Source organism: Falco punctatus (genome assembly GCF_963210335.1).
Source record: "Falco punctatus genome assembly, chromosome: 13".
Lineage (NCBI taxonomy): Eukaryota > Metazoa > Chordata > Aves > Falconiformes > Falconidae > Falco > Falco punctatus.
The window spans coordinates 5,532,690-5,556,102 of NC_137593.1; the positions used below are offsets into that span (position 1 = coordinate 5,532,690).

The 23,413-nt window shown below is 42.0% G+C and overlaps 1 protein-coding gene across 8 annotated transcripts in view; it reads right to left on the reverse strand.

The window, feature by feature from the left end:
• MECOM (MDS1 and EVI1 complex locus) overlaps positions 1-23,413 on the reverse strand; it is a 348,460-nt gene that overhangs the window by 188,163 nt on the left and 136,884 nt on the right. For 6 of the 8 annotated variants that reach the window (XM_080409259.1, XM_080409255.1, XM_080409253.1 and 3 more), the window contains exon 1: positions 7,647-9,076. In XM_080409259.1, coding sequence (XP_080265385.1) covers positions 7,647-8,216 — 570 coding nt within the window. In that variant the 5' untranslated portion in view covers positions 8,217-9,076. Of the gene's footprint in view, positions 1-7,646; positions 9,077-23,413 lie in introns of those variants that run through there. The other 2 variants (XM_080409257.1, XM_080409256.1) reach the window with 1 other exon arrangement.

Genomic DNA, 23,413 nt, shown 5'->3' on the forward strand with positions numbered 1-23,413 from the left:
TCAGCTTTTGACAGCTGCATCTCTTGTTATTTACAATAGCCATCACAGTAATAACTCACCATTTCTATATTAATAAGGCAGTGAAATTTATTATGATGGTATTGAAAAGTTATTAAGTACTGCATCCCAAGTGACAAAGTACCACAGCACTGTCACTATCCAAAAGCAGTTGCCCATCCATCACAAAGCTTTCCAGATGGTCCTGCATCTTTATCGCTCCCAGGTTGGTGACATCACCTGTTCACCCACTCAAAATTGATGATGAAAGCAAACAGATCTATCTTACTTACATTTACCAAATCAATTTAATTTTACAGGCCATGGCTTAGTGACATATTGACTGTTTTCCTTAATGGCATCTACTGTACTTAATGCAAAGAACTCATCTTTGAATCCTGGCTTGCATAATGTGGCATTTCATAATAAATTCCTTATAACATATTTATTTAATGGGAAGAATTATGATTGTTTGTCAGTTCTATTAGATGCAATTATTATTCTCTTCAGTTCTTTTTTATTTTTCTTTCTGATGTTGTCTTTCTTAATGGCTAAATTCAATTTACAGTTTTTGTGTTTTAAAGGGACATCTGGCATCTCTCACAATTATTTTTCTTTGTATTTTGATAATCTCAGAAATCTACTCCAATGTCAACTTTTCTCCCAGTTTATTACCTGCTTGGACAAAGTGCTACTGAACTCAAAATCTGCTCAGGTCACATTTGAGTAAATAACTACTACCTTATTTTGAACAGGAATACAAATTCCTGAAAACTTGCCACAGTTCTGCTCTGAGGATGGTGACAAAACTTCCTTCCCCCCTTCCTACTTCTAAGTCCACTTGACCCTTATGGTTTCACTCTGCTTCCCTCAGGAGTTAATGCTCCTCCTGACTAAATTAAAACCTCGGTAGCTTTGTGGGGAATACATACACAGACCTACAGAGATGTTTCTGTGGCTTTAGATTGTGCTATGAAATGGGGAATTTTCTGCCCCCAGGGTCAAGGACATGGCAAAGCATCCTCCATGGATGGAGAAACAGTCAATTCTACACAAACAATTTCAGGTTTATTTGAGACAAAGGTTTTATCTGAGATTTCACAGCCATGCCACACCAGCACCCCCTCAGCTCCTGCACAGGCCAAAAAACTCGTCCTGATGCTGTTGCCAGGTTGGCTCTGGGTCGGCTCAGCAACTCAGCCCCATAAGCAGCATCTCTGGTGCCAGAGCTGGTTCAGGACAGATGCAAGTGGCACCTCCCTTCTGGCAGCCACTACAGCCTCTCAGCCACTTGTGCTATACAGTTTTGCATGTTTTCTGAGAATAGCTCCATTGGGGAGCCAAAAAGGGAATTTTGCAGATCTTGTTCATGCTCCCCTTCCAGTGAGCAGCAGCAACCATGCCTGAGCCAGGAAAGGTTATGGTCTTTGTACAAAAAAACAGAGCATCAAATCCCACCAGTCTCACGATGTGAGACTCTGCTTAATCACGTTAATCAAAGAATGAGGAAAACTGAAGAGTGGGAGTAAGAAACAGTAGAGAAAGATGACAGCGGACTGCTCTGGGTTGTCCCCATGTCCTAACCCCCTTCCACCCACATGAAACAACCCAAAGGACCACGAGCTCCCCTTTGCTGTCAATATATTTAATTCAAACTGAATGACAAGTCCACCTGCTCATATCTTGCTATTCAAGGACCTGATGTTTGCTCATTTCTAATTATAAACTGTCTGTCCTCTGAGCAGGGAGAAAGCTAGTGTTAACAGCCAGGTAACTGGCTGGGGCATCCAACTGACATCACCTCTTGGAGCAACACTTTGCTCACAAAGCATCTGTCTACCTTGCTGCAGGACTTCTAGTGCTGCCATAGTATCTGACTTAGTCCCAGCCACACCACAAGACAGATGCAAACAAAAGAAGAATTCAGACTGGTAACATTAGCAGAGCTGTAAGTAGTATCTTTTCTGTACGCAACTTTCAAGGGGCTGTCTTAAGCACCCTCATGCATACTCACCCCACGCAAGCTATACGGTATTAACTCCATCCTATGTGACACTGAACACTATGTTCCTAACAGAGAGCTTAACGCAGCAGCTAAGCACATGCTTAACTCAAACACCTGGGTAATCCTGTTGATGATAAGGCCATGCCTAAGTGCTTTATTGGATGTCAGCCAGAGTGCTCTACGCCTTGCAAAGCCAAGCTCCAAATGGGATAAAACATCACCTATGCACTGAAGAAAAGGTAGGGATGTCACCCCGACCTGCAGCTGCCAGAAGCAGATGATGCTAGGGTTGAACGTGCTATCTGCAAAACTCGGTTGGGTCTTGTATTGATCAAAAAGCATCCCCTCCCCCTGTAAAATAAATTATTCCTCTTTAATTCCAAAGAACAGAATAACCCACATTCTGCCTTTCCTCAATCATGATTTTGCAAAGGTTCCTGAGCCCCTGTGCTGCATGTAGACATGAAATACATACACAACGAGAAAATCTAGGCAAGGAATCTGCATTATACTCCCCCACTTACCAACCACCTGCTTGAGTGTGGAGTTGCTTTGCATCTTAATGTTCTTAAAAATAATTCAAGGAAAGGTCAAGATTTGGTCTGTAAAAGTCAGTGCAGTGTGAAAGTGTCAGACAACAGCAGAAAATTAAGTTGTTTTCTATTTAACACTAGAACAAACTCCATATCCCAAAGAAAAAATATTCAGAAACGATTAAGCCTTTGTTCCTTTTATTTTTCCTTTTTGAAAAAGACATAATCTACTGCTCTCTCCCACTGTGATTTCACTGACTACAACAAGGGAGTTATTTCCCTCAGCACTGTCATTGTTTATTAAGAATAGCTTAACTCAAGTTTTAAGATGTGTGAATCCCATGTGCAGTTATTTAGAAGATGCTTTTTGTTCTGTTTTCATAGAAAGAGACAGATGTTGCTTTCAAAATTCGACAAAGGTTTTCCAAAGGAGGACTCACAAACAGGGGATAACATCTATTACACAGAGAGGAATCAGCTGGTAACACCCATTGATTACAGTGGCAGTTTTTGGATACGAAGAGCAAGAAAACCAAGCCACCAGTTCAGATCCTATAACCCAGATTTGGAAGCATATACGTTACATTCTGACTCTAAAAGCCTATACCTTTACATTTTGTAACTTGTTGTTTAATTTTCATAAAGATAGATTGTATACCTAGAACCCAGAAACTCAAATAAACCTAAACTTAAATTGCAAAAATGCCAAAAGAAAGCCAAAAAGTGCAGAGTTGAAACCTAAAATTGCAACGATTCAACTCCCTGTAAACCAGCTGGGAGCCTGTACTCCAGAACAATTTTTAGGAAGCTGTGCAGTTTTCCCCAAAGACTCATATCGAAAACGTTAGAGGAGAAGTAAACAAATAGCCAAATGCCCTCCTAACTTCCATTCAGAAGTAACAGCATCAGTTCAAGCACACTCTACTGAATCGGAGATGTTTTTCAGCCTCACTGCCATGACAGGAAAATATACTCTGCTCTATAAACAGATTATATGCTGCTTTATAAAGCTCTAAAATATTTTTTACTTCTGTGACAAGCGTGATTTATTAGAGTTTATTGCTCTTGGTTTTGCCTTCCTAGAAAAGAAATAAAAGTTTAGGATAAAAAGAGCTGTGAAGAAATTGTCCCTGTGAATGAGACTTCGACTTTGCTGTAGCAGTAAAGGCCTGAATTTGAATATTCGACGTACACCAGAAAATGCCAGTTCAAGATAGGTACATGCGCTTGGGTGACCTATTCAAAGGCTTTCTTTGAAATACTCTCCTAGTTGTTTTTCATAGAAGGGCATGAACCATGATGAAATCACTAAATTTGTGTTCCCTTGCTTTTGTTTAAAAAAAAAATTACTGCCATCCCTTAAAAGCTTGTTTTCTTTGTTGATTAAGAAGCAGTCAATTTTCCCTTTTCAAACAACCACTGAGCAACAGCCTCCCGACCCCCTCAGATATTCGGGCTGCCGGCAAATACTAAAACCTCAGTGACAAACTGCAAAAAAGCTCGACCTTTCCCCTTGTCCGGTGACCCCCTGTTCGATTTGTACTTTAGCTAACCAATACCTGATTAGATAATGCTTGACTCTAGATGCACAAAATGAGATAAAATTAAAATTTATGGCTTTTCATTTAAACTGGTCTACAGCACTCTAATCATGACCCAAGCACAACTATATCACAGCAAATTCTCTTTGTCCCAGAATGTGTTTTATGGCTGAAGTGTATAAATGGACACAATAGACATTGTTTTCTTGGACTTGCTCTGGCAAAACTCTGTGTCGATGCCACAGGGAGTCTTGCTATAGGGGAATGTCGGAACAGGCCCCATGAAATTCCTCAGCCTTCTGCAGCAGATTTTTCTTTACCATCAACTGCCTGGCTGCAAAATTTAACAGCAGCAGTTCCTCCAACTTCCACTTCTCTCCCGACCACTACAGGCTAATCCTAATATCAACTCAGATGGACATCATTCAGAAAAACTGGAAGTCATAAGTATCCCAACAGCTGGAAATACCCAAAACTATGACAAGCTTTTGCAAGGGAATAAAAATGTCCTTCTCAAAAATGTAGTTACAGTCCAAATTTGTATGTAGTTGTAAAACAGTCCAAATTTGTATGTAGCAATAAACCCTTCCCTGCAACATGCATGAAGGGGTTTGAAATTTTGTAGTTTAACACTCTAGGCTACCTAGCAATCCTAAACAATTGCAAAAAAGGAACAAATCTTTCATAGCAAAATCAGTAATACATGCAGGAAGATGCTCATATTTCCTTCCAAAAATACTTTAATATGTTTACGCTGGTTATTTTCTTGAGAAGAGATTCTTCCTTCATCATCTAGAAAAGTCAAACACCATTGCACGTTCAGTGTTTCACCTTAAACACAGAAAAATGCAGATAAAACGGAAAGATTGATTTTTCCAATAACTTAATCATCTTCTCTGTAGCCACAGGGGAGTGTATTCAAGAGAACCGAATAAGTACAGAAGCACTAGCAATGTTGCAAACCCCCTATGTATTTCTCTGAGCAATGCACATGTGAGGTGAAGAAATGAGTAAGCCAAGACACAGCAAGATACTTTCTTTGGCCTGTGGGACCAGCAAGCAGTCTGAGCAGGTTGAGGCATCTCCCCTTCTGAAGCCACCGGACACAGCTGACCATGAACTATTCCAGGTATTACATGTAATCAAACATGAGAGAATACCATGACAGTATCTGTATCAGTGCAATTCACTCAGCAAGCAAGCATCATTGTGGAAAGAGATTTTAAAACCTCCTGTACTGCAAAGTCGCTTAAATCCACAGCCAGTACCATGCAGATATTTCGGTTCCATCTTTCCTCCGTTTAAAATAGAATAATGAAAAATCAACTTGATATCAGCAACAGCAGACTGAATTCCCCATTTATTAACTGGCTTATTGGCACCTGGCAGGACAAGTGCCCTGTTTCACAAAAATGCCTATTCTGACAGAAAAATTGACCAGAAAATCTTAAATTTCCAAGACCGTATTTAAACCTCAATAAATGGTAACACCTTTCCCACACAATCCCACATTTCCTCTGACACTGCCTAAGCCCACACTCTAGTAACAGCTTCTCTCTCCCTTTTTTACCCCATGGCACAGGCTCAAGGAAACGATGGTTTCCAGAGCACTGTGGTGATGAGCACTTGGGCTGGAATGGGCACTGGTAAGGTCTTCCTCAGCACTACCAGGTCCCTCACATCTGTCCTTGAACCCTAACCTTCACCACGTACTATTTAACTCATTGTGTAAACTCTGGTAACCAGCATTTCTTTGTCTCTCTTCAATTACAATAAATATACTTAACCCACTTGTTGGAAAAATATTCAGTTCTAAGCTCCCTTGAGCACTGCAAAGTACTTCTAGATGAGTGGCCAAATTGCAGAGGGACTCGACCACTGATTTTGTGTGATTTTGCTCCAACATTTTGCAATAGTTCTCCCCAGCTGTCCCCAATACATAACACTGTTCAAATGGCACAAGTCTTGCAGCTTGAAAGGGATTTAATCTGCCAGCTGAGCTTCCAGCACTCTCAGGATAGGTATTTCTTGTCTGGACTTTGCAGATCCCAAAACTCTAAATATTTTAAGCAGGAAAACCATTATCAACTATTGCTGCGTATTACCAGCATCTTTATCAGCGTGTAAGAATCAGGATGGGTTTCCCTCAGTTTTAGGGAGGCTATCCTGCACTCACCACCTGAGGATTGCCTTTAAAATACTCTAATTTTGGAATATGTTAAACCTGCAAGCACAGCTATGTCTCAGCAGTTTTGCTCTAATTTCTGCTGTCAATATCTGAGCTTAATTGTGGTGTGGTTAAAGGTCAGATTTTATGGTTTTCTGGTGCCTTTTTCAAATAACAAAGATTTCTCACCAGCAAATATGTTGTATCAGGGTCTGTTAACTCAATAGAATGCTGCCAAGTCTATAATTTCTCCTGACACTATTCTGTCACATTGTCACAAGTTTCACAAGAGTTTAAACTGGATGGAAAGTTTGAAATGAACTCACCGAGTGTTTATGGACAGTTAAGAGCAAATCAAACCTCTGTATTCCACCACAACTCAATTTTTCCTGGGAAAATGAACCTCCCATCTCTTCAGAGGTCAGTCATGCCCCTGGAGAGCCGTGCAAACTCCGCACTTCTCTTCTTATCAGAAACCAAAGGAAACGTACAGATGGAAAGCTGAGATTGCACTCTGTTTCTACAGCACATTGTTAAAACTATGAATAAAACCATGCAAGAACTTTTGTTACACCATAACACAACTGGCAACGTGCACCACTTGAGGTCTAAAGCCCTGACGTGACCACAGACCCGCAGCTCAGCCAGCTCCACGGTGATACCGCAGGAGGAAAACACATTGCCCCCCAAAGTAGGGAAAGCAAGAGGCAACTGCTGTACTGGCCAGAGGAGACCCCGAGCCCCTTCAGGAAAAGCAACATCTCTCAGAGCATCTGCAGAGGTAACATGAGCCACATCATGCCCATATATGCTGGGTTTGACACCAGCGTCCAAACATACTTCACCAAATGAATGGCAAAACTCCCATCAAGTTAAAGGGAAGCAGGGTCAAACGCCCAGCTTTCAAAGTTCCCGAGTAGCACAAGGTTCTGCAAGAGCCATTTTAACCACACAATGCTAGATTTTAGGGCTGTTCTAAACGTTGTCGCCAGAAAGTGGCAATCCACAACCCTGAAAGCAGCACCCATTTTCTTTTCAGATAGTGCAGTGTCACTTGCAAACCCCTTGCCCACAGACGTACTGTAGGACTATCCAAGAACAGCTTAAAAATGGTACAGAAATGTTCCAACAGCACAACTTCTTCCTCTTTTTTCTCCAAAAGAGGTATCACCTGTTAATATCCACCCAGACCGTTTTTATGCATGAAGAGCAACAATAATTCCTGCCAGTTTTCTTTGTTAATTTACACTTCTTTCCATCTAGAAAGCCCTGAAAGACCACAGACTTCATGCACGCAAATATCCCCTGGCTGCTGCAGGATAGGACTCAAATTTTGCAAATACTTCTGTGTTTATAGACACGCAAGAGAGTTCAACAGACCGAAAGAATGTACGGTGTCTTACCTCCCAACCATAACTGGGATCGTTGAGGTGTGGCCGCTGCTCTCCCACAAAAGGGCCGAATTTTTCCCCCGCTTCAATCTTCCTTTTGGTCCATATCCCTAATCCTGCTCCAGGAATGTTGGATTCTCGGAGCTCAAACTCTGTAGGAATGGGAATGTCATCAGGAATGTATATTGGAGCCTTGTAAGGAGAGCTTTCCTTTGGTGTGAAAGCTTCACTGGAAGTTGCTGGAGAAGACAGCTCTTGAATGCTGACGGATGCTGGACACTGGACGTTTGCAGCTTCTCCATCAGCTTCTGCTGCTTCCTCCAAAGGAAGTTCAGGAAAGCTTTCATACAAACATTCATCACCTGGAAAATAAAGCCAAACAGCAGGATGTGAAATATCCTGACAGATTTTGCATATGAAACCCTTTTTCAGCCTGCACATGAAATGAAGAGGACAGTTTGTTAGGCGGGTGGCACCTTCATCAATCACTAGTCCTGCAGCAGAGCCTCGCCCTGGAAGGAGCTGAGCCTTGTCCCTATTGTAGGCCTGGGGGTACACAGTGCTTCTCAATATTCCTGACATCAAAAGTGGTTTACATCATTGAACACAAGCAAGGGAATTACATACAGATGTACATGCAGGCACACCCTATTGTCCAATCTGGTCCAGATAGACCGCTTTGCATTGCATACTCTTTGAAATCACAATTGAAAGCCAGGATTAAACGTTACAACTGAAATCTAAGTGAAGTGAAAAGCAGGAAAGCTTTACTGGTCTTTCAGAGAGACAGACTGAACGTAAAGTAGCCAAAATTAAGTTTGATAGCCTCCAATTAGTCTTTGGAGGAAAGGATCCAGCCTACCACACAACTCTTGGCAAGAACTTCAGATGATGTAAATCAGTGTCTTACCATTGACCTCCAAGAAACGAAATGGTCTAAAATAAGTTCAGGATCCAAACAGCACCTTATACAGAACATGAACCTTCTCCTCTTACAGTTGCAAAAAAAGCTGGGGCAGATCCAAAACACATTTAAAAAACCCCTTCGTCTCTTGAGCTTAGCCAGCAAACAAAAAGAAAAAAAAAAAAAAAGAGAGAAAAAAGGAAAACTCACTATTTTTGACAGTTCAAAATGTAAGGCTTATTGTAAATTCCTCTTAGTCAAAAAAATCTGAGTGACTTCAGCAGGGGCTTTAGCTGCACCAGCAATAGAGTACTCAACCCAACAAAAACACAAAAAGAGCAAAAAGACAAACTAACCAAAAAACTTCTTAATTATTTACATCCATTTAACTCTTGTAGTGTCAACATACTTTTCCTACACAGAGAACTCATTCCATTTAATGCTAACCTAAATAGAAGGTGAAACTACTATTCTCCAAGAAATGAAGAGAGATCGGGTATTTAAGACCCGACCATGAGGATATTTGCATAATATTGTTGGCCCAAGAAGGGCTTGGCGTTCAGAAAGACTCCGTTTCAGTGAAGAAACAGGAAACTTTAAAATGTTCTTTCAATTTCTTGCTCATTTAAGAAACTATCCATGGTAGATTAGCACCATATGCCTTTTCCACTGGAAACTGGTCATAGCCCATTGTCTCTCACATCTTTGTTACCTATTATCTCACGGTTTTATATCTGTACTTTCATGCTTCTGGTACTGCCTAAGACAAACACTGGGACATAACAAATCATTTGAATAGATTGCTCTCATCACATGACTGGCAAACTGGATTTTTCATCTGTGAGCAATTTATTCACAGCCATGAACTGTTTTTCTTTCTTTTATGTGGCACTGGCTATGACCTCATACATGTCACAAGCAAGTTCAGCTACCCATTCCCTCGGCCGCTGGTTTGGCAGACTCCCCCTGTACTTTAACAATTGAACCCAATATTGATTAGTTTGTCACTTTTCTAATACCTCACACTCTGAGAAGTAGAAAATCTTGACTGACTACCATTTAGCTAAGAAGGACACACAGAAGGATTTTCCATTGCTTATGCTTCAGAAATCCTGCCTGTCATAGCTCAGTGGTGCTGAGTTTGGCAAAGATGCTCAAGTGCTCGTGAAAGTGCAGAGAGCTTGCTCAGTGCCTAGCACCTATAAACCCATGCCTGTACGTCCCTGCCCACAGCAGAATTCAGCCTGGACTCCAGGGGTCAGGGAATAAGACATTAAAAGCATAGAGACACAGCTCCACCTGGATGCCACACTCACTTCATGCTGCACTGAGATGACCACATTAAGCAGCCATCTCTGTTACACCATGACATTGCTGCTGCCCTCAAGCCTGACTCTGTTCCAGCGTGGTGGGATGGGTGGGAGAGGTTGGTCTGCACCTCCTGAGCATTCCTGAAACTCCAACAGGCTCCCTGACTTCATGGGCCAGCAGCGATGCTGCATCCACCCAGAGTAGGCTCGCTCCCATGCAGATGTCATCCCTCAACTGTTTAGATTGCTGTCCTGCCTAAAAGACTTCAGCTGTTTTTGAAACGGGAAAAAAAACCCAAACCTAGTCCATGTACACACATGGGGTGCAGGAAGAGAAATCACACACGAAAAGTGATCTGGATGATGATAAGCACATGGCTCACTGGAAGGGAGGTCTGAAAAACTTCAGGCATCTAAATCCTACTGATTTTCTATGACTGCTGGGTGCCTGACACTCAAACTCCTTAAAAAGCCCATCTCACACAGTCTCTGCCATTGTCCCTACCCCACCAAGCAGTGCCCCATAAAACCAAGGCTCTCCCTGTGTCCCATGGCCACACCTGACCCTCCTGCACCAAACAACGTAGCAGCTCAGGCAAATTGTTTAAGTCACAGCAAGCAACAACCTGCTGAATGCCTTTCCCCAAAGGGCCACCTTCCTCAGCCTCACTCGCCAGCAGCAGCCGAGCCTTAAACTTCCAGCAAGCACAGCTTTACAGATGTTTCTTCTCCCCCAGGGACAGTCCAGTTTAATTTCTTTTTCACAGACTCAAAGGCCTCGGATATACTTATCTCAGTCATCCTGGCTACGCTCGGTTTTAGCCATATAGGGTCAAACCTGCAGCTGATAAATTGGCCTCTAGAAGCCTGGCAGGGAGACAAGTCCGTTTGCTGGGTCTATTGTGCCTCCTTTGATTTCCAGCAGCCACACCCGATGTCATCATTAAACATGGGCTTTCAGTTTGAAAGCTCTGGAAAATATAATACGCCAATATGCCCCAAAGCCCTAACAGTGTGGGTAAAACAGATTACTGAAATATTATTCTGCCTGAAATAGCAATGTATTCTAGCAATAATATTTTTTAAAACCTCAAAATAAACAAAACGTTGAATTATGACTAACCAAAAGATGGGAAGACCATTAAGACATATTTGTGAAATTATTGATAGAAGGAGCTGTATTAAAATCATTGTACATGAACCAAGGGTCCGGTCTTCATTTTCAAAGGGTGTGGGACTATTCCCCATAAAATTTACACTCACATGGATCAGAAGGGCTTCCAGCAAAACCATGGGATATTGACTGATAGAAAAACTTTGTAAGGTTAGAATTAGACCCAGGGACTGTGCTGATAAGCAACATTTTCCCAGTGAACTGCAAATCATTTGCACAGATAGCACTGAAGTTTTGAAATTCAAGACGGCTTCTTTAAAGTCCAATAATTATCCCCACTAGAAATGGAATGAAGGAAAAATCAAGGCCCCTGATAAGGGAACAAATGACATTAGGTAATGTGGAAGCTTAGATATTAGCCTTCATAAAACTCTTCACCACTATTTTACAATAAAAACATGAGCAAGCTTCAAAGGAAACCCAGGAGGAAAGGTTAATTGCTACTTAAAGACCAGGGTGGACACCTGCATTTGCACTTTTGACACAACCTTGTACGCCAGCAGGAAAGAGTCCACGTGGCTGCATGCTGGGGATGTGCCTGATGAGGACAGGAGAGCAACGTGCCAAAGCTACCGCCGTAACTCTGGGCCCTGGGGTCATTTTGAGACCAAGAGGGCTTCTGTGCATGGCTGGGAGGAGGAGAGGACTTCCTTCCATTCAGATGTTTCTTCACAGTTCAGCACGCTCTTCCTTTCCAAGAGCAATTAGGTAGGAGGCACTAATGACTGAGGGAGGCAGAGGTTGCTGAACGCAATTCAAACTGCTTTCCACCAGCTGCAACTGCCAGCAAGGCAAAGGCATGCTGTTTTCAAAAACACCCTGGGCTGCACATCCAGTGAAACCCTGCCTTTCTGCAGCTGAAAGGCTGCATGACGGCATCTCATGCCAAGGGGACAAGCTAGCCAGTTACATGTATCAGTGTTTCAGGGTGGTCTTCAACTCAAAGTTCACCCAAAGTCCTCCAAGGATTAAGTCTGCATACAGACCTTCAGGCCCAAAGCCGCCCCTAATAACCAGAAACTTACCCACGTGGACTATCCATTCTCCCTTTCTTCAGGCAATTTGCACCTGAGAATATACATTCCCAAAGCAACTATTGACTGATAAACCCTCCAGCACATAAACCCAGTTCTCCGCACCTGGAGTCAGGTACATGAGCACCAGCAACTTAATCATAAGCTGGATGGCTGATTACTCCAGAGGAAAGAGGCAGGCTGGAAGCAAAAGCATCTAGAGAGCCTACTTCAGAAGTTTTCTGATGCCATCATCTTCTGAGCAGGATAAATTAAGAGCTGAGAAAAACATGGAAGTGGCTCTCTGCAATGAGAAGATACATGCAGGTTCGTGCCTGCAACTTCTCAAAGGTGAGAAAGATGACCCCTAGCCCTCAAGACTAGACATCAGAAGGACCTGGCTCTGTTCGATCGGAGAAGTCCATCACATGCCAGGAGCTTTGAGCTCCACTAGCTCTGTTGACCATGCCTGACATGAGCCTTTGGCAAGGACGCATTTGGGAGAACACAGTAGGAGTGGGTGAATTAGTTCCTTCGCTACGTAAAGCAAGGTGCACCTGAAGGCACCACAAAGCCTGAATCAGATCCTTGAAAGAGACCAGAGAGTGTTTATATTCTTTTGACCTAGCGTTTCTATTCAGCACGGAGGAAATCACCGTGGAGCACTTGCAGGGATATCTGAAAAGGAGGCAGGCATTTCCTGTTGCGTACAAATGGGACACCTTTATCTGAATTTCTGTTTGAACAAGTATTAAAGAAAAAAACCAACCCTGTTACAGGCAGGGACTGATTGATTACAAAATATATCCACATCAGTCTACGACACAGGAGGTCAGGAAAAGCAGAAAATTAAAAGAAGAAAAGCCATTAGCTTCAAAAGGAGCATATTGCCAGCAGGGACCTAACTGGGAGCCACCTGACAGTGCCACACCAAGCAGGCATGGTTCCGAGGGGGCCACTTGCACATCCTCTAGAAGAGAAGCAGAGAAGGATCCTTAGCTTTAGAAACATGCAGAGATTGGGTTACTGTCTCCAGGCTCAGAAGGGACTCTAGCCAAGAGCTACATTACTTTGCTTGAACATTTTATCAGTTAACATACCTGAAACTGGTTTGTGCCGCTCCCTATTCACAGAACTGTTCTGTGGAGCTGGACCTAATGACTATTATTTATTATTATTTGTATTGTAACACAGTCTGGGGGCCCCAGGCAGGACCCCATTGTGAAAAGCATCAGACAGACCTAATCAAATGAGATTAGATTCTAAACAGAATAGAGCTAGTAATCCCCAGTTAAGTAAAAATCATAAAACTAACAGCGTAGGAAAAAAAAAAAAAAAAACCAAAACATTTTACAGACAGAAAGTTTGGTTGTACAACAGACGAGATTACAAGCACATTTAGAGATAAAAACGGTGCTTGAAGCACTTTTGAATCATTACTTCAATTACCAAGGAAAAAAACTTTCACAAGCATGAACCTTCAAATGCACGGGTATTTTGCATTTTTGTATTACTTGACCCTAACACAAGCATGAGAAAACCAAAGCTGTCCTGAACCCGCTAAAAAGAAGCAAGCCTGTAAACCATGCTCATGGAGCATGCAACGAGAGCAAGAGGTACCAAAGCACCCACGCGGTGTCCCCAAAGGCCGGATTCTGATTTCTCTTACATGACTCTAAAATCCAAAGTAATTACTTTAGACTTCTACCAAGGAAGAAATGAGATCAGTGTCTGTCCTGGAGTTAGCCAAAGCCGCTCGGATTTCTTCAGGTTGACACTAATGTAACAAAATAAGAGGGAAATGTGGTGCCCAGATTTCAGCTTTCCCTTCGTGTTGTGATGCTGCAGACTGTGGAGGGCATTTGCACAGCGCTCTCTGCAAAGCCTCCCTGCACCGCAGCACTGAGCCGCACCGAGCAAACCCTTCTGCAGCGCTGGCAGAAGAGGGAGTTGTAGGAAAAGCTGCGCAGACAAAGGCAGGAGAAAAAGGCAGCTTGAGGCAGCCAGAGCACAGAGTGTTTGGGGGCTGAAGTACAGAAATCACCAAATTCTCATAGTGCTGCACCATGGGCTGCAGCATCTATGTGAAATGGAAAGGGAACTCACTTTGTATCGCTGTTGGAGCACCTCGTGCAATGGGCTGCTAGTAGCATCTGCCTGCGCTTCACGGCAAGATATACATCAGTAACAACAGTGCAGATAATTCACAAGACAAATTAAAAACCTTCCTTGCATGGGAAACAGATTTTGCTTCTTAAACTATTGTGTCTGCAGAAAATAACCCTGAAACAAGAGGCTCATACTGGGAGCAGAAGTGAGCTCCTGATGGTAGGATCAGCACCAAGCACTGAGTGCTTGGGAGAAACCTGTCCGCAGGCAAGCGGGAAGCAAAGTTACACATGCTCAAGAGCATCAGGCCTTTGAGAGAGAGTAATTTCAGCATTGCCAAGCGTTGGTACTAGATGACCAGCGAAGTCATAATACAGCAACTGCGTAGGGACCTGCCTGTCATCTCTGGCAATTCTCACTATCAGCCCCTACAATAACTAGTAGCGTTTGGTGCTCTGTCTAGTGTCATTCATGTCTAACTGAGGAACACAGTCAAAAGTATCTGATGTGGACCAGACGCTGGTTTTTAATTAGGGTCCAGCACTGAGAGACCATGGGTCAAATTCTACTTTCATTTGCACAGGAGCCGCTCTCCTTGATGTCGAGGAAGTTGCACCTGCATAACTGAAAAGCAAAATTTGGCTGCTTGTGTTCCAGTGCACTTTCCATATAAATTACTGTATTACATGCAGCAACAAAGAATTATAAATGTTGGCTGGCACACACTGAATTTATTTACAAGTTAAGTCTGATTTTATTTATAGTTCCAGTACAATCATCTCTGGTAGAAATATTTATGTTATCTGTACTTCTGGTCTGTTAGAGTCTACTGCAATCATAAACACTGCTGAAAAATTATTCACAGTTAGCAGGGTTTAAACTACCTATTATATCACTAGCTAGGGCCAATAAACTTTGGTGCTGGTTGATAAAGTTTCCTCAATGGAATAAATATATATTTGACTTTCAGAATCTTTTCTGGGTTACACAGAGCAGGGGTAAGAGAAGAAGGAAATGCCAGCAGTAGGGTTTGACATACCGAGGGCCAGACCTGCAGCTAGGAAAGAGCCTGTCAAGATCCACATCAGCTGGGAAGCAGCCCAAAGCATGCTGAAACTCTAACTAATAGCTTAAATTTGTATCTTAGTAAAATATTTCAATCGAGTGGGGCTGCAGCAGCTAACACATACTCACTAATGCCCTTCATGACCCTCTATATGAAGCAGACCCGAGGAGGAAAAGAAAAAAAAAAATCCACCTTGAAATTATGAGTCCTGAGTACTAGCCATTGCTAAGGGTGGAAAATGGATTAAAGGAGTCAGCTTTTGTTCATTGTTTGATTGCCATAATGGTAAACATGACACATATTCTTACACTGACATGGCACGAGAAGCCAACATGCTTAGAAGAAAACTAAGGACAGGAAGGTTAAATGTGAATTAGTGAGATTAGCCACTTTATATATAGGAAATACTAACAGGGAACAAAATTTGACTAAATCTGTATCAGCTGGGGTAAGACAGAAACAGTAATGCACATAAACAGTCCCTGACATGGTGAAAAACTTTTGCTGCAAAAGAACATTTTTAAATCAAAACAATTACTTAAACCTGCAGTATTATAATCAACGCAAATGAAACTTTATCTCGATGTAATAAATCAGTGTAACTGAACTTCTTTTTACTCATTAGTAGACCTTTACTGTTTTAAACTGAGATGTGTCACAAAGTAGCGCTAGAAATCACATGCTTCTTTCTAACAGAAAGCAGTAATAAAAGATGACTATTCTACCAAATTATAATGAAGACAGATAACAGAGTGAATTATAAAACAAAGGTTATAGATAGAGACTGAGCCTTGTAGAGGTAATGACTTTTAATTGGATTGAGTTTATCATATTTTCAGAGGTACAGCACAAGCAGAAGAAAGGATTAGAATTATTTCCACATTTCATTATTTGGCATAATGAGAAAACAGAGGGAGGTCCACATCCCTGATGTGTTTGGTAAGCCACGGGAGATGTTGAACATGTCAGTATCTGGTAGAGTACGGTCCTGAGACACAAACGCATTCGCTCTCTTATAATGCAGCAAAGTGTAATCACTTGAGAGGGGAAAAAAAAAAAAAGGAGGAAAAAAAGCCAGGTCATGAAGTTTTGTTTCAAAAGCGTGTTATGAATAAAAAGGAATTTAACCCCTTCATGCCAGCAGCCACTTCAGCACTAGCTTGCAAACTCCCATACATCTGCTTTGGGAAGCTGAACAATTCTCACCCTAAGCACCAGAAGGTGTTGTGTTGTGTTTTTTTTTAAAAAAAAAAAAAAGAAAAAAAAAAGAAGAAAAAAATTGGTGAGTCCCACCCCATCCCCTGTCTCACACCTGTATAGTCACACCATCATGGCAAAAAGGCCCTGGGGAAACCACCAGGGAGGGGACCTGCCCTGCCTGAATCCCAAAGGGATGCCCTTCCTCCCGGACCAGTGGGGAGAAGGCAGTCAGGGATGAAAGGGCAAGAGCTGAGGGATTGGATTATCTGAGAAGGCCCAGCAGACATAGCAGGGTACCAGGGATGTACCTGTTCACATGCTGTACCCAAAGTACTTCAGGAATGGCTGGAGTTTTGGGGAGTTGCCCCTGGAAACTGAGCTGCCATGGAGCAGAGACAGAAGGTTTTATACCAGCAGCCAGACAGCTTTTTAATTATGCAATTACAGTGAAAGTCTTAATTATATTTGAGTGACACCGTGATACACTGTAGTTAAGTCCTTGAAACACTAACAGAAGTACTTATAACAAATACACTAATCAGGGAAAGTATCAAATAATTAATCCTACAATACTGTCCGCTTCAAAAACTCAAGGTCTGGCAAGACTGGTTTCGAGCATTTGTTTCCAAGAAGATACAAGGCCACAATTTTTCCTGCAACTGACTTCTCAGCAGCCTGCGCTGGAGTTATATCTCTACAAGGTCACCCACAGTAACAGCAAGACATACTTAGCAGATTGGAAAATCATGAATCTTAAGAACAACTATACTTCATGTTACATGTGCAGGTGTGTTTTGTGTCATCCTGTAGGGCATTTTTATGTATTTATATCCAACCTGCTTGGATGAATAAATTAATCTTACTTTTTACAAAAAACCCTTTGGGATGGTTTTACTTCATCATCTAGAGGAACACTTTTATTCCTGCATGACAGCATTGGTTTGGGTGGGATTATTCAAAGATAATTTGTTCCTATTTGTCTCCATGAAACCTAGGTCCCTGGCTGGCATGCATAACTTTAACAAGTTCCTCTCATCAGTATCTCACTCAACACGCATGTTTTTCAAGTGCAAGAATCTTTTTTTGTTTCATTTTTTTCTGAAAAAAATCATTCTGAAATGATTTATCTACATCATCTCCATTGATCCTATTTCTCTTTTGCTCCAGATACTACCCGTTCCTCCAAACACTTCCAGAGTTTGTTCTGACACACCAAATTCTACCTGTCCAGCCATACATTTTAAATAAGTAGTTATTAATTTCAATATCAACAAAACATTTATGATAAATAAAATATTTTTATGTTTTCCAGCACGTTTCAGAAGGCAGGCCTGCCCCAGCAAACTTGGGATTTATGGAGTATCTTAAAGCTAGTGGAAATTTTGCCAGTGACTTTAGTGAAATGATAATTTCAGTGGTGATGCAGATAAGGTTTGTCCACGAATCTGATAACATTTATTGCAGGCATCCAAGCACAACCAGGAAAAAGCTACTTGCAGCAAGCCCCAGAATCCATGGCAGTATGATTTTATACAAGGACAGAGGCAAAAGAAAACTACACCTATTAAGTACAAGGCTCCGTTGCCTTTCTAAGTTTATTTTTTCTAGAAGGCACGGCATACATGAGAGTGTGATGAGCTACAAGGATTTGTAGCAATTATTTTCCTTAGACTTTGTGTAAGAGGATTGAGGGAAACTTTGGGCTTTTTTGCAACCAAACCACCCATATACAGATAAAATGAGGACTCAGCACACCCATCACCACAATGCCTCATAGACTCCTTCAGCCCGGCTGGAGGGCGCTGCACCGCCTCGCTGCCAGCAATCACAGCCCCCTCCCCATGCCCTGTCTGCATCCTCTGCTACAGGAAGGTGTTTGAAAATCAGAGGTTAGGCTTTTCCCCTGAAAACCCTTTATTTTTAGAGAAAAACTCTATTCTCTCCCATTTCTTTCTTTACCCATTTTTTGCAGAACTGCTTCATTTTCTTTTCCATGTTGTTACCAAAAACTCATGGAAAAGGAAAATACTCAGAGAAATTAAAAAAAAAAAAAACAAACCCCAAATATTACAGCTTTAAAAGTTTTGCTGAGCAATCAGGAGACTTGTTTTAAAAGGAAAAGTGTTTGCAGAAATTACACAAATCCAGGATATTGTCACCTCTTTCCTACATAAATTGTTCCTCATGCAATTTAGAAACTTCTGAGAGTGTTTGGCTGGCTGTATTTTTACCTAGCACGTCTCTGAAGGGTAAGCTCTCTGTGGGTTCACTGCTCTGAGGTTTTCAACACTATCTAAGAGTTTTCCAGTCTTGCTTCTTTCCCCTGCTGGTGGTCCACAGCAATGCTGGAGGTGCCTGCTCCCTCTCTAACAACTATTTGCAACCTCAGCCAAAAAATACTTTGTGCTACACCCTTCACTTGGATGCAAAGTAACACCTCACACTGTGCATCCTTTCTGCCTTGGAGGAAAAGAGCAAAATTGGTAACATCCCCATCCACCTGTCCTGCTGTTCTCACAGGGAAAATCTTTTCCCTGCAGCCCTCGGGGACCAAAAGCCTGACTGCCAGCAGTGCCCTTGCCTCATGTCTTTGAAGACCTCCACGTAAGCCAAAACTTCACCAGTAGAAATACTGCAGACACAGAAACCATTGAGGAGCTTTTCACCAGCAAAGACCAGAGTTTTTCCAAGATCAGTTAGTTAAAAAAAGATTAAGAAGATAATTCAGCAGACACAGGACTAAAAGGAAAGACCTGGGCTCTTGCCTCCCCAGTCTATCAAATCACAGAGCCTTTGCTGGGCTCAGATACTGGGAATGAGTAGCTCAAACACTGCACACCCAGTTACTTTTGCAAAAATATCCATTAACAAATTATGCCATTCCTTCCTGGGTTTTCCATTTCTTCCACGGGATCATGTTATCTCATTTGCCTCAGATGAGCCCTATGGTGAATAGCTCATCTCCCCCCAGTGCTTTGAAGATGCAAAGCAGGACAGTATGGAAATGCTAAGTGTTCTTGTAGCACCCGTAGCCTGTTGCAAGGCAGGAGGAGCGACAGTCCTTATTCTGATCACATCCTCCCTCCAAAATAAACAGTGACACCAGTGTGAAACCAGAACGAGACCCCCGCTGTGAAACAGTTAACATCAGTTAGATCTATTTTGACTTTTTTTAAAAAAGAAAGAAAAAAAGAGTAGGACTACAGTTTATTTTACATGGCTTCCTGGTCAAAGCCTCAAACGTTTTGTAGATATTTATTGATATATATTAACTGTAAAGAAAGTTAACTGCTAATGTAATTTATTCCACCCTTTGTTCCATACACCTTGTATCGCTTTCTATGAAGCTGTTGATCTTGGAGAAGCAGAGGGGTCCTGGTGAGCTGCTAGCAGAGAGCAATAAATCAGCACTCTGAAAGCTTCTGGTTCATCCCAATAACTTGGAAGCAAATTTGAAAAATAATCTTTTTCTCTGCCCGCCCCGCCCCCCCCCCCCCCCCCCCCCGCCCCCAAACTGACAATCTTCACAAGTTCTATTGTTTTCATGTGCAGGCTGATATATGACAGCTTAAATAAATACATAGCACTTAATGGAGCAAATTCAGCCTTAGTGTAATTGGATGCCATACCATTAGAGACCTTGGCCCAGGCAGTGCTCTCCATCCCAAAGGATCACAGAGGACCCTACAAGCTCAAACTAACATGTGGTTGTTATATACTTTAATTCTACTTATTATGCCACTACGGTTTAATCTTCTGTTATAAAAAGTACTTAACTGTATTTCTATTTATGTTTACAGACATGGATTTAAGTACTGTTTATAATTACAAGAATGTATATATACAAAATGTATATGCAATATATCATATATATATGCAGAGACACATCCTAAATCATGGAAGCGATGGAGTCCTCACACAAAAATGGCTTGAGGAGTATTTTTTTTTATGTGAGGAAAATAACGCGACTTTTCCTGACATTGTTCTGAGAACAACTTTAATTCCTTTTTTCCAAAATAAAGCCAAAAACACTCAGAAATTTTCAAGGTGGAGTGTTACACCTCACAAAGCCATAAGTGGTGAGGAAAGAGATCTTTTGTCAGGTGCCCTTCGCCATAGGATCAGCATCTGTACTGGGAGGGCAGGGAACAGCAGGATCAGCATGGGCTGCACTTGCTCAAGCTGTAACAATGCAACTGCTGCTCACAGAAGAGATTTTCCGAGCGAGCAAGTGGAAGCAAAAAGTTATGTTTTAAACTTTCCCTGGTAAGCTTACTGGAAGATGAAGTCAAATAAAAGTAACTCTTCCTAGAACATTTCTCAAAACCAGCATCAAACTGGTGTTTAGCTGACCTTCTCCACACTCCTGTGAACCTTAATTCTGTAAGTTAGGGAAAGCCACGCATAACTCCAAGCATGTCAGAGGAAAAAAAATAAAAGTATTATTGTGAGGACATGTTGAAAGATGCCTAGTGCAAAACCATGCCTCTGTCACACCCGTGGGCAGACTGCAAGCATGTGGGTGAACATGACTGACAGTCACAAACCAAATTGCTGGCAAGTTTCAAAAATAAGCAAAATTGTCTGGACTTGGCATCCCTTAGTGCTTCCCCACAAAGCCACAGTCCGGCTCTGCTTCAGAGCAGTAGCTGGTGGTTCACATACGGACCACAGCCCACATGGGAGAAGCTGGAGCTCACAAAGCGAGCCTTCGAAGAGCTCCACAGCAAAGACTGAAAGGCGCTGAGCCTTGCACAAGGCTCGCGTTGGGCACAGGGAAAACCTGCATTTTAGTGCTTGCTATGGAAAGGTGTGCCGGTGGAAAGGGTGCTGGGACCAGGCTAATCCTGGCTATGGGATTCCTGTCCCAGGTACGGCTCGGAGCCGGCTGTGCCCCTGCTCACGCTGCGCCATCCCGCTTTCCCAGCTGGAGCCATCACCACTCCTCTCCATGATCAGTGGGAGCACCAGTGTCTCACATGTACCTTGATGGAACACAACTGATCCAAAAAAATCTGAAGCATGTGCTACGGTCTGAAAAGAGCTTCGGTCTATTAGAACGTGCCTGCAAAAAGCACGTCTCCAGGGCTAAGACCACCAGAGATGCTGCCCAGTCCCCAGACTGGGCTGGCAGACTCCCACCATGCAGGAAAGCCCATTTCCACTCTCTACTGCTCACCAAGGACTTCGTCTCAAGGTTAACCTTGTTTTCTCTCACCAGAGGCCAAACCCCCACCACTTATGCACCCATAAGGAATTTTGCAGGAGAAAGAGCTCAATGTTGGTTTTGCCCAGGTATTTTAGCTGAACAGGACAGACCAAATAAATACCATTTGTTGTTTAAAGTGCAAATCCCAGCAACTTCTTTGAACGGGAGCATTTGGTAGTTGACACATCTAAGGATGTTTTAAATCATAAGGGCATCCACTCCATTTTGGTTTTAATGTGTTTGTGTGCGAAGTTCTTTGTCATTCCAGCCCACCTGTCTCAGAGCACAGAAATCGAAAACAGGAGTAACTCTCGAATTTCACCTCAATTTAATCCATCACAGAAAGCAGACTGGTTTTGCACTGTATAAAAAAAAAAAAAAAAACACACCAGGACATTTAAACAAAGTGACACAGATCATCAGCAGATCAACTGAAAATGACAGCTCAATCAAACAAATGTACATTGAGAATTTCCACAGGGCAGCTCTAGCTGCAGCCAAACCAAATTTGTTTAGTATACATAAGTTAGCTGCTTAGAAACATTCAGTATGCTGCTAGCCAGATGATGACTTTCCCAGATAAACATCTATTTAACCAAATAACCTTCCATCCATGAAAATGCTAGCAGAGTTTTCATATATTCTCCTAGTCTCTTAAAAAAATGACTTTGCTCTGGTGGCAGGCTGGTACTGACCCACCCATGTGGCACCTAAGTAAAAAATAACTGAAAACTCCTTTAAAAAATAGTTATAACCACCAAAAGGTAGGAAAAACTCTATAATCCTGATTGAGTGCTTCTGACTGCCAGTAAATTCACAAAGTGGTATTAAGGCAAAATACAAATTACAAACTTGGGAGGCACCAGAGGAAACTGTGCATCCTGTGCCATATATCATATATATGGAGAGAAAGGGATTTGTCTGATACTTCTTTTAAAGGAAGGTATTCCTCCTGAAATCAATGACAGATCTCCTATTGATTCCAGAGAAATTTCACTGAGGAAAGATATTGATAAGAGCTCCTCTCGAAGTTTCTTCCCTGCTTTAAAGCAACTTTTCTGCAGTGTTACTTTCTAACAGTAGAAGTAGCAAAAATAGTTGTGAAGGTTAAGTCGTCATTTTTCAAACTTAGAGATCATTAAAATACACATGAAGTTTCAGCCAAAATCAGATGCCCGAATAAAAGAGGCTTTGGTTCAGACAATGGCAGCACTCTCTGCACTTGGCAAAATTGAGGGGACTCCATCGGACCTGAGCCAGACTAGAAGGATGTGGTCCATGCCCGCTGAAATCTTTGGCCAAAAGTCCACCTGATGTGCAAAAGCCAGATTTAGGGATCAATGGCATACTCGCCGTTCACCCAGCATATATACACACATCTCCGCATGTACACGTATGTGTTTAGGGGGTGGTCATGCAACTATATAACTCTAAGCTAAATAAGGGACTAGGAATGACTGGCTAATATGACAACCTGCTATATAAATCACAATTTTGATGAAAGCCTCTTTTTCTTTTAATTCTGATCTGTTAAAATAGGCAAGCTCAGAAAATAAAAGCTACTAGGCAATACGTATCCGCTCTTCAAAGTTCTGTCAAACAAAAAGAGAGCCTATAAAGCACATTTTCTGATGGACATCTGCTTATTATTTAACATCAACAAAGAGAATATTTAAAAAAAAAAAACAAGTGCAACAAATTAGGAAGCCTGTGATGCTGGTGCATCCCAAGAAGCAATGTTTACACAACAATCAGAGAGATGTGTGATGGCAGTGGAGAGAATAGATGCTTACA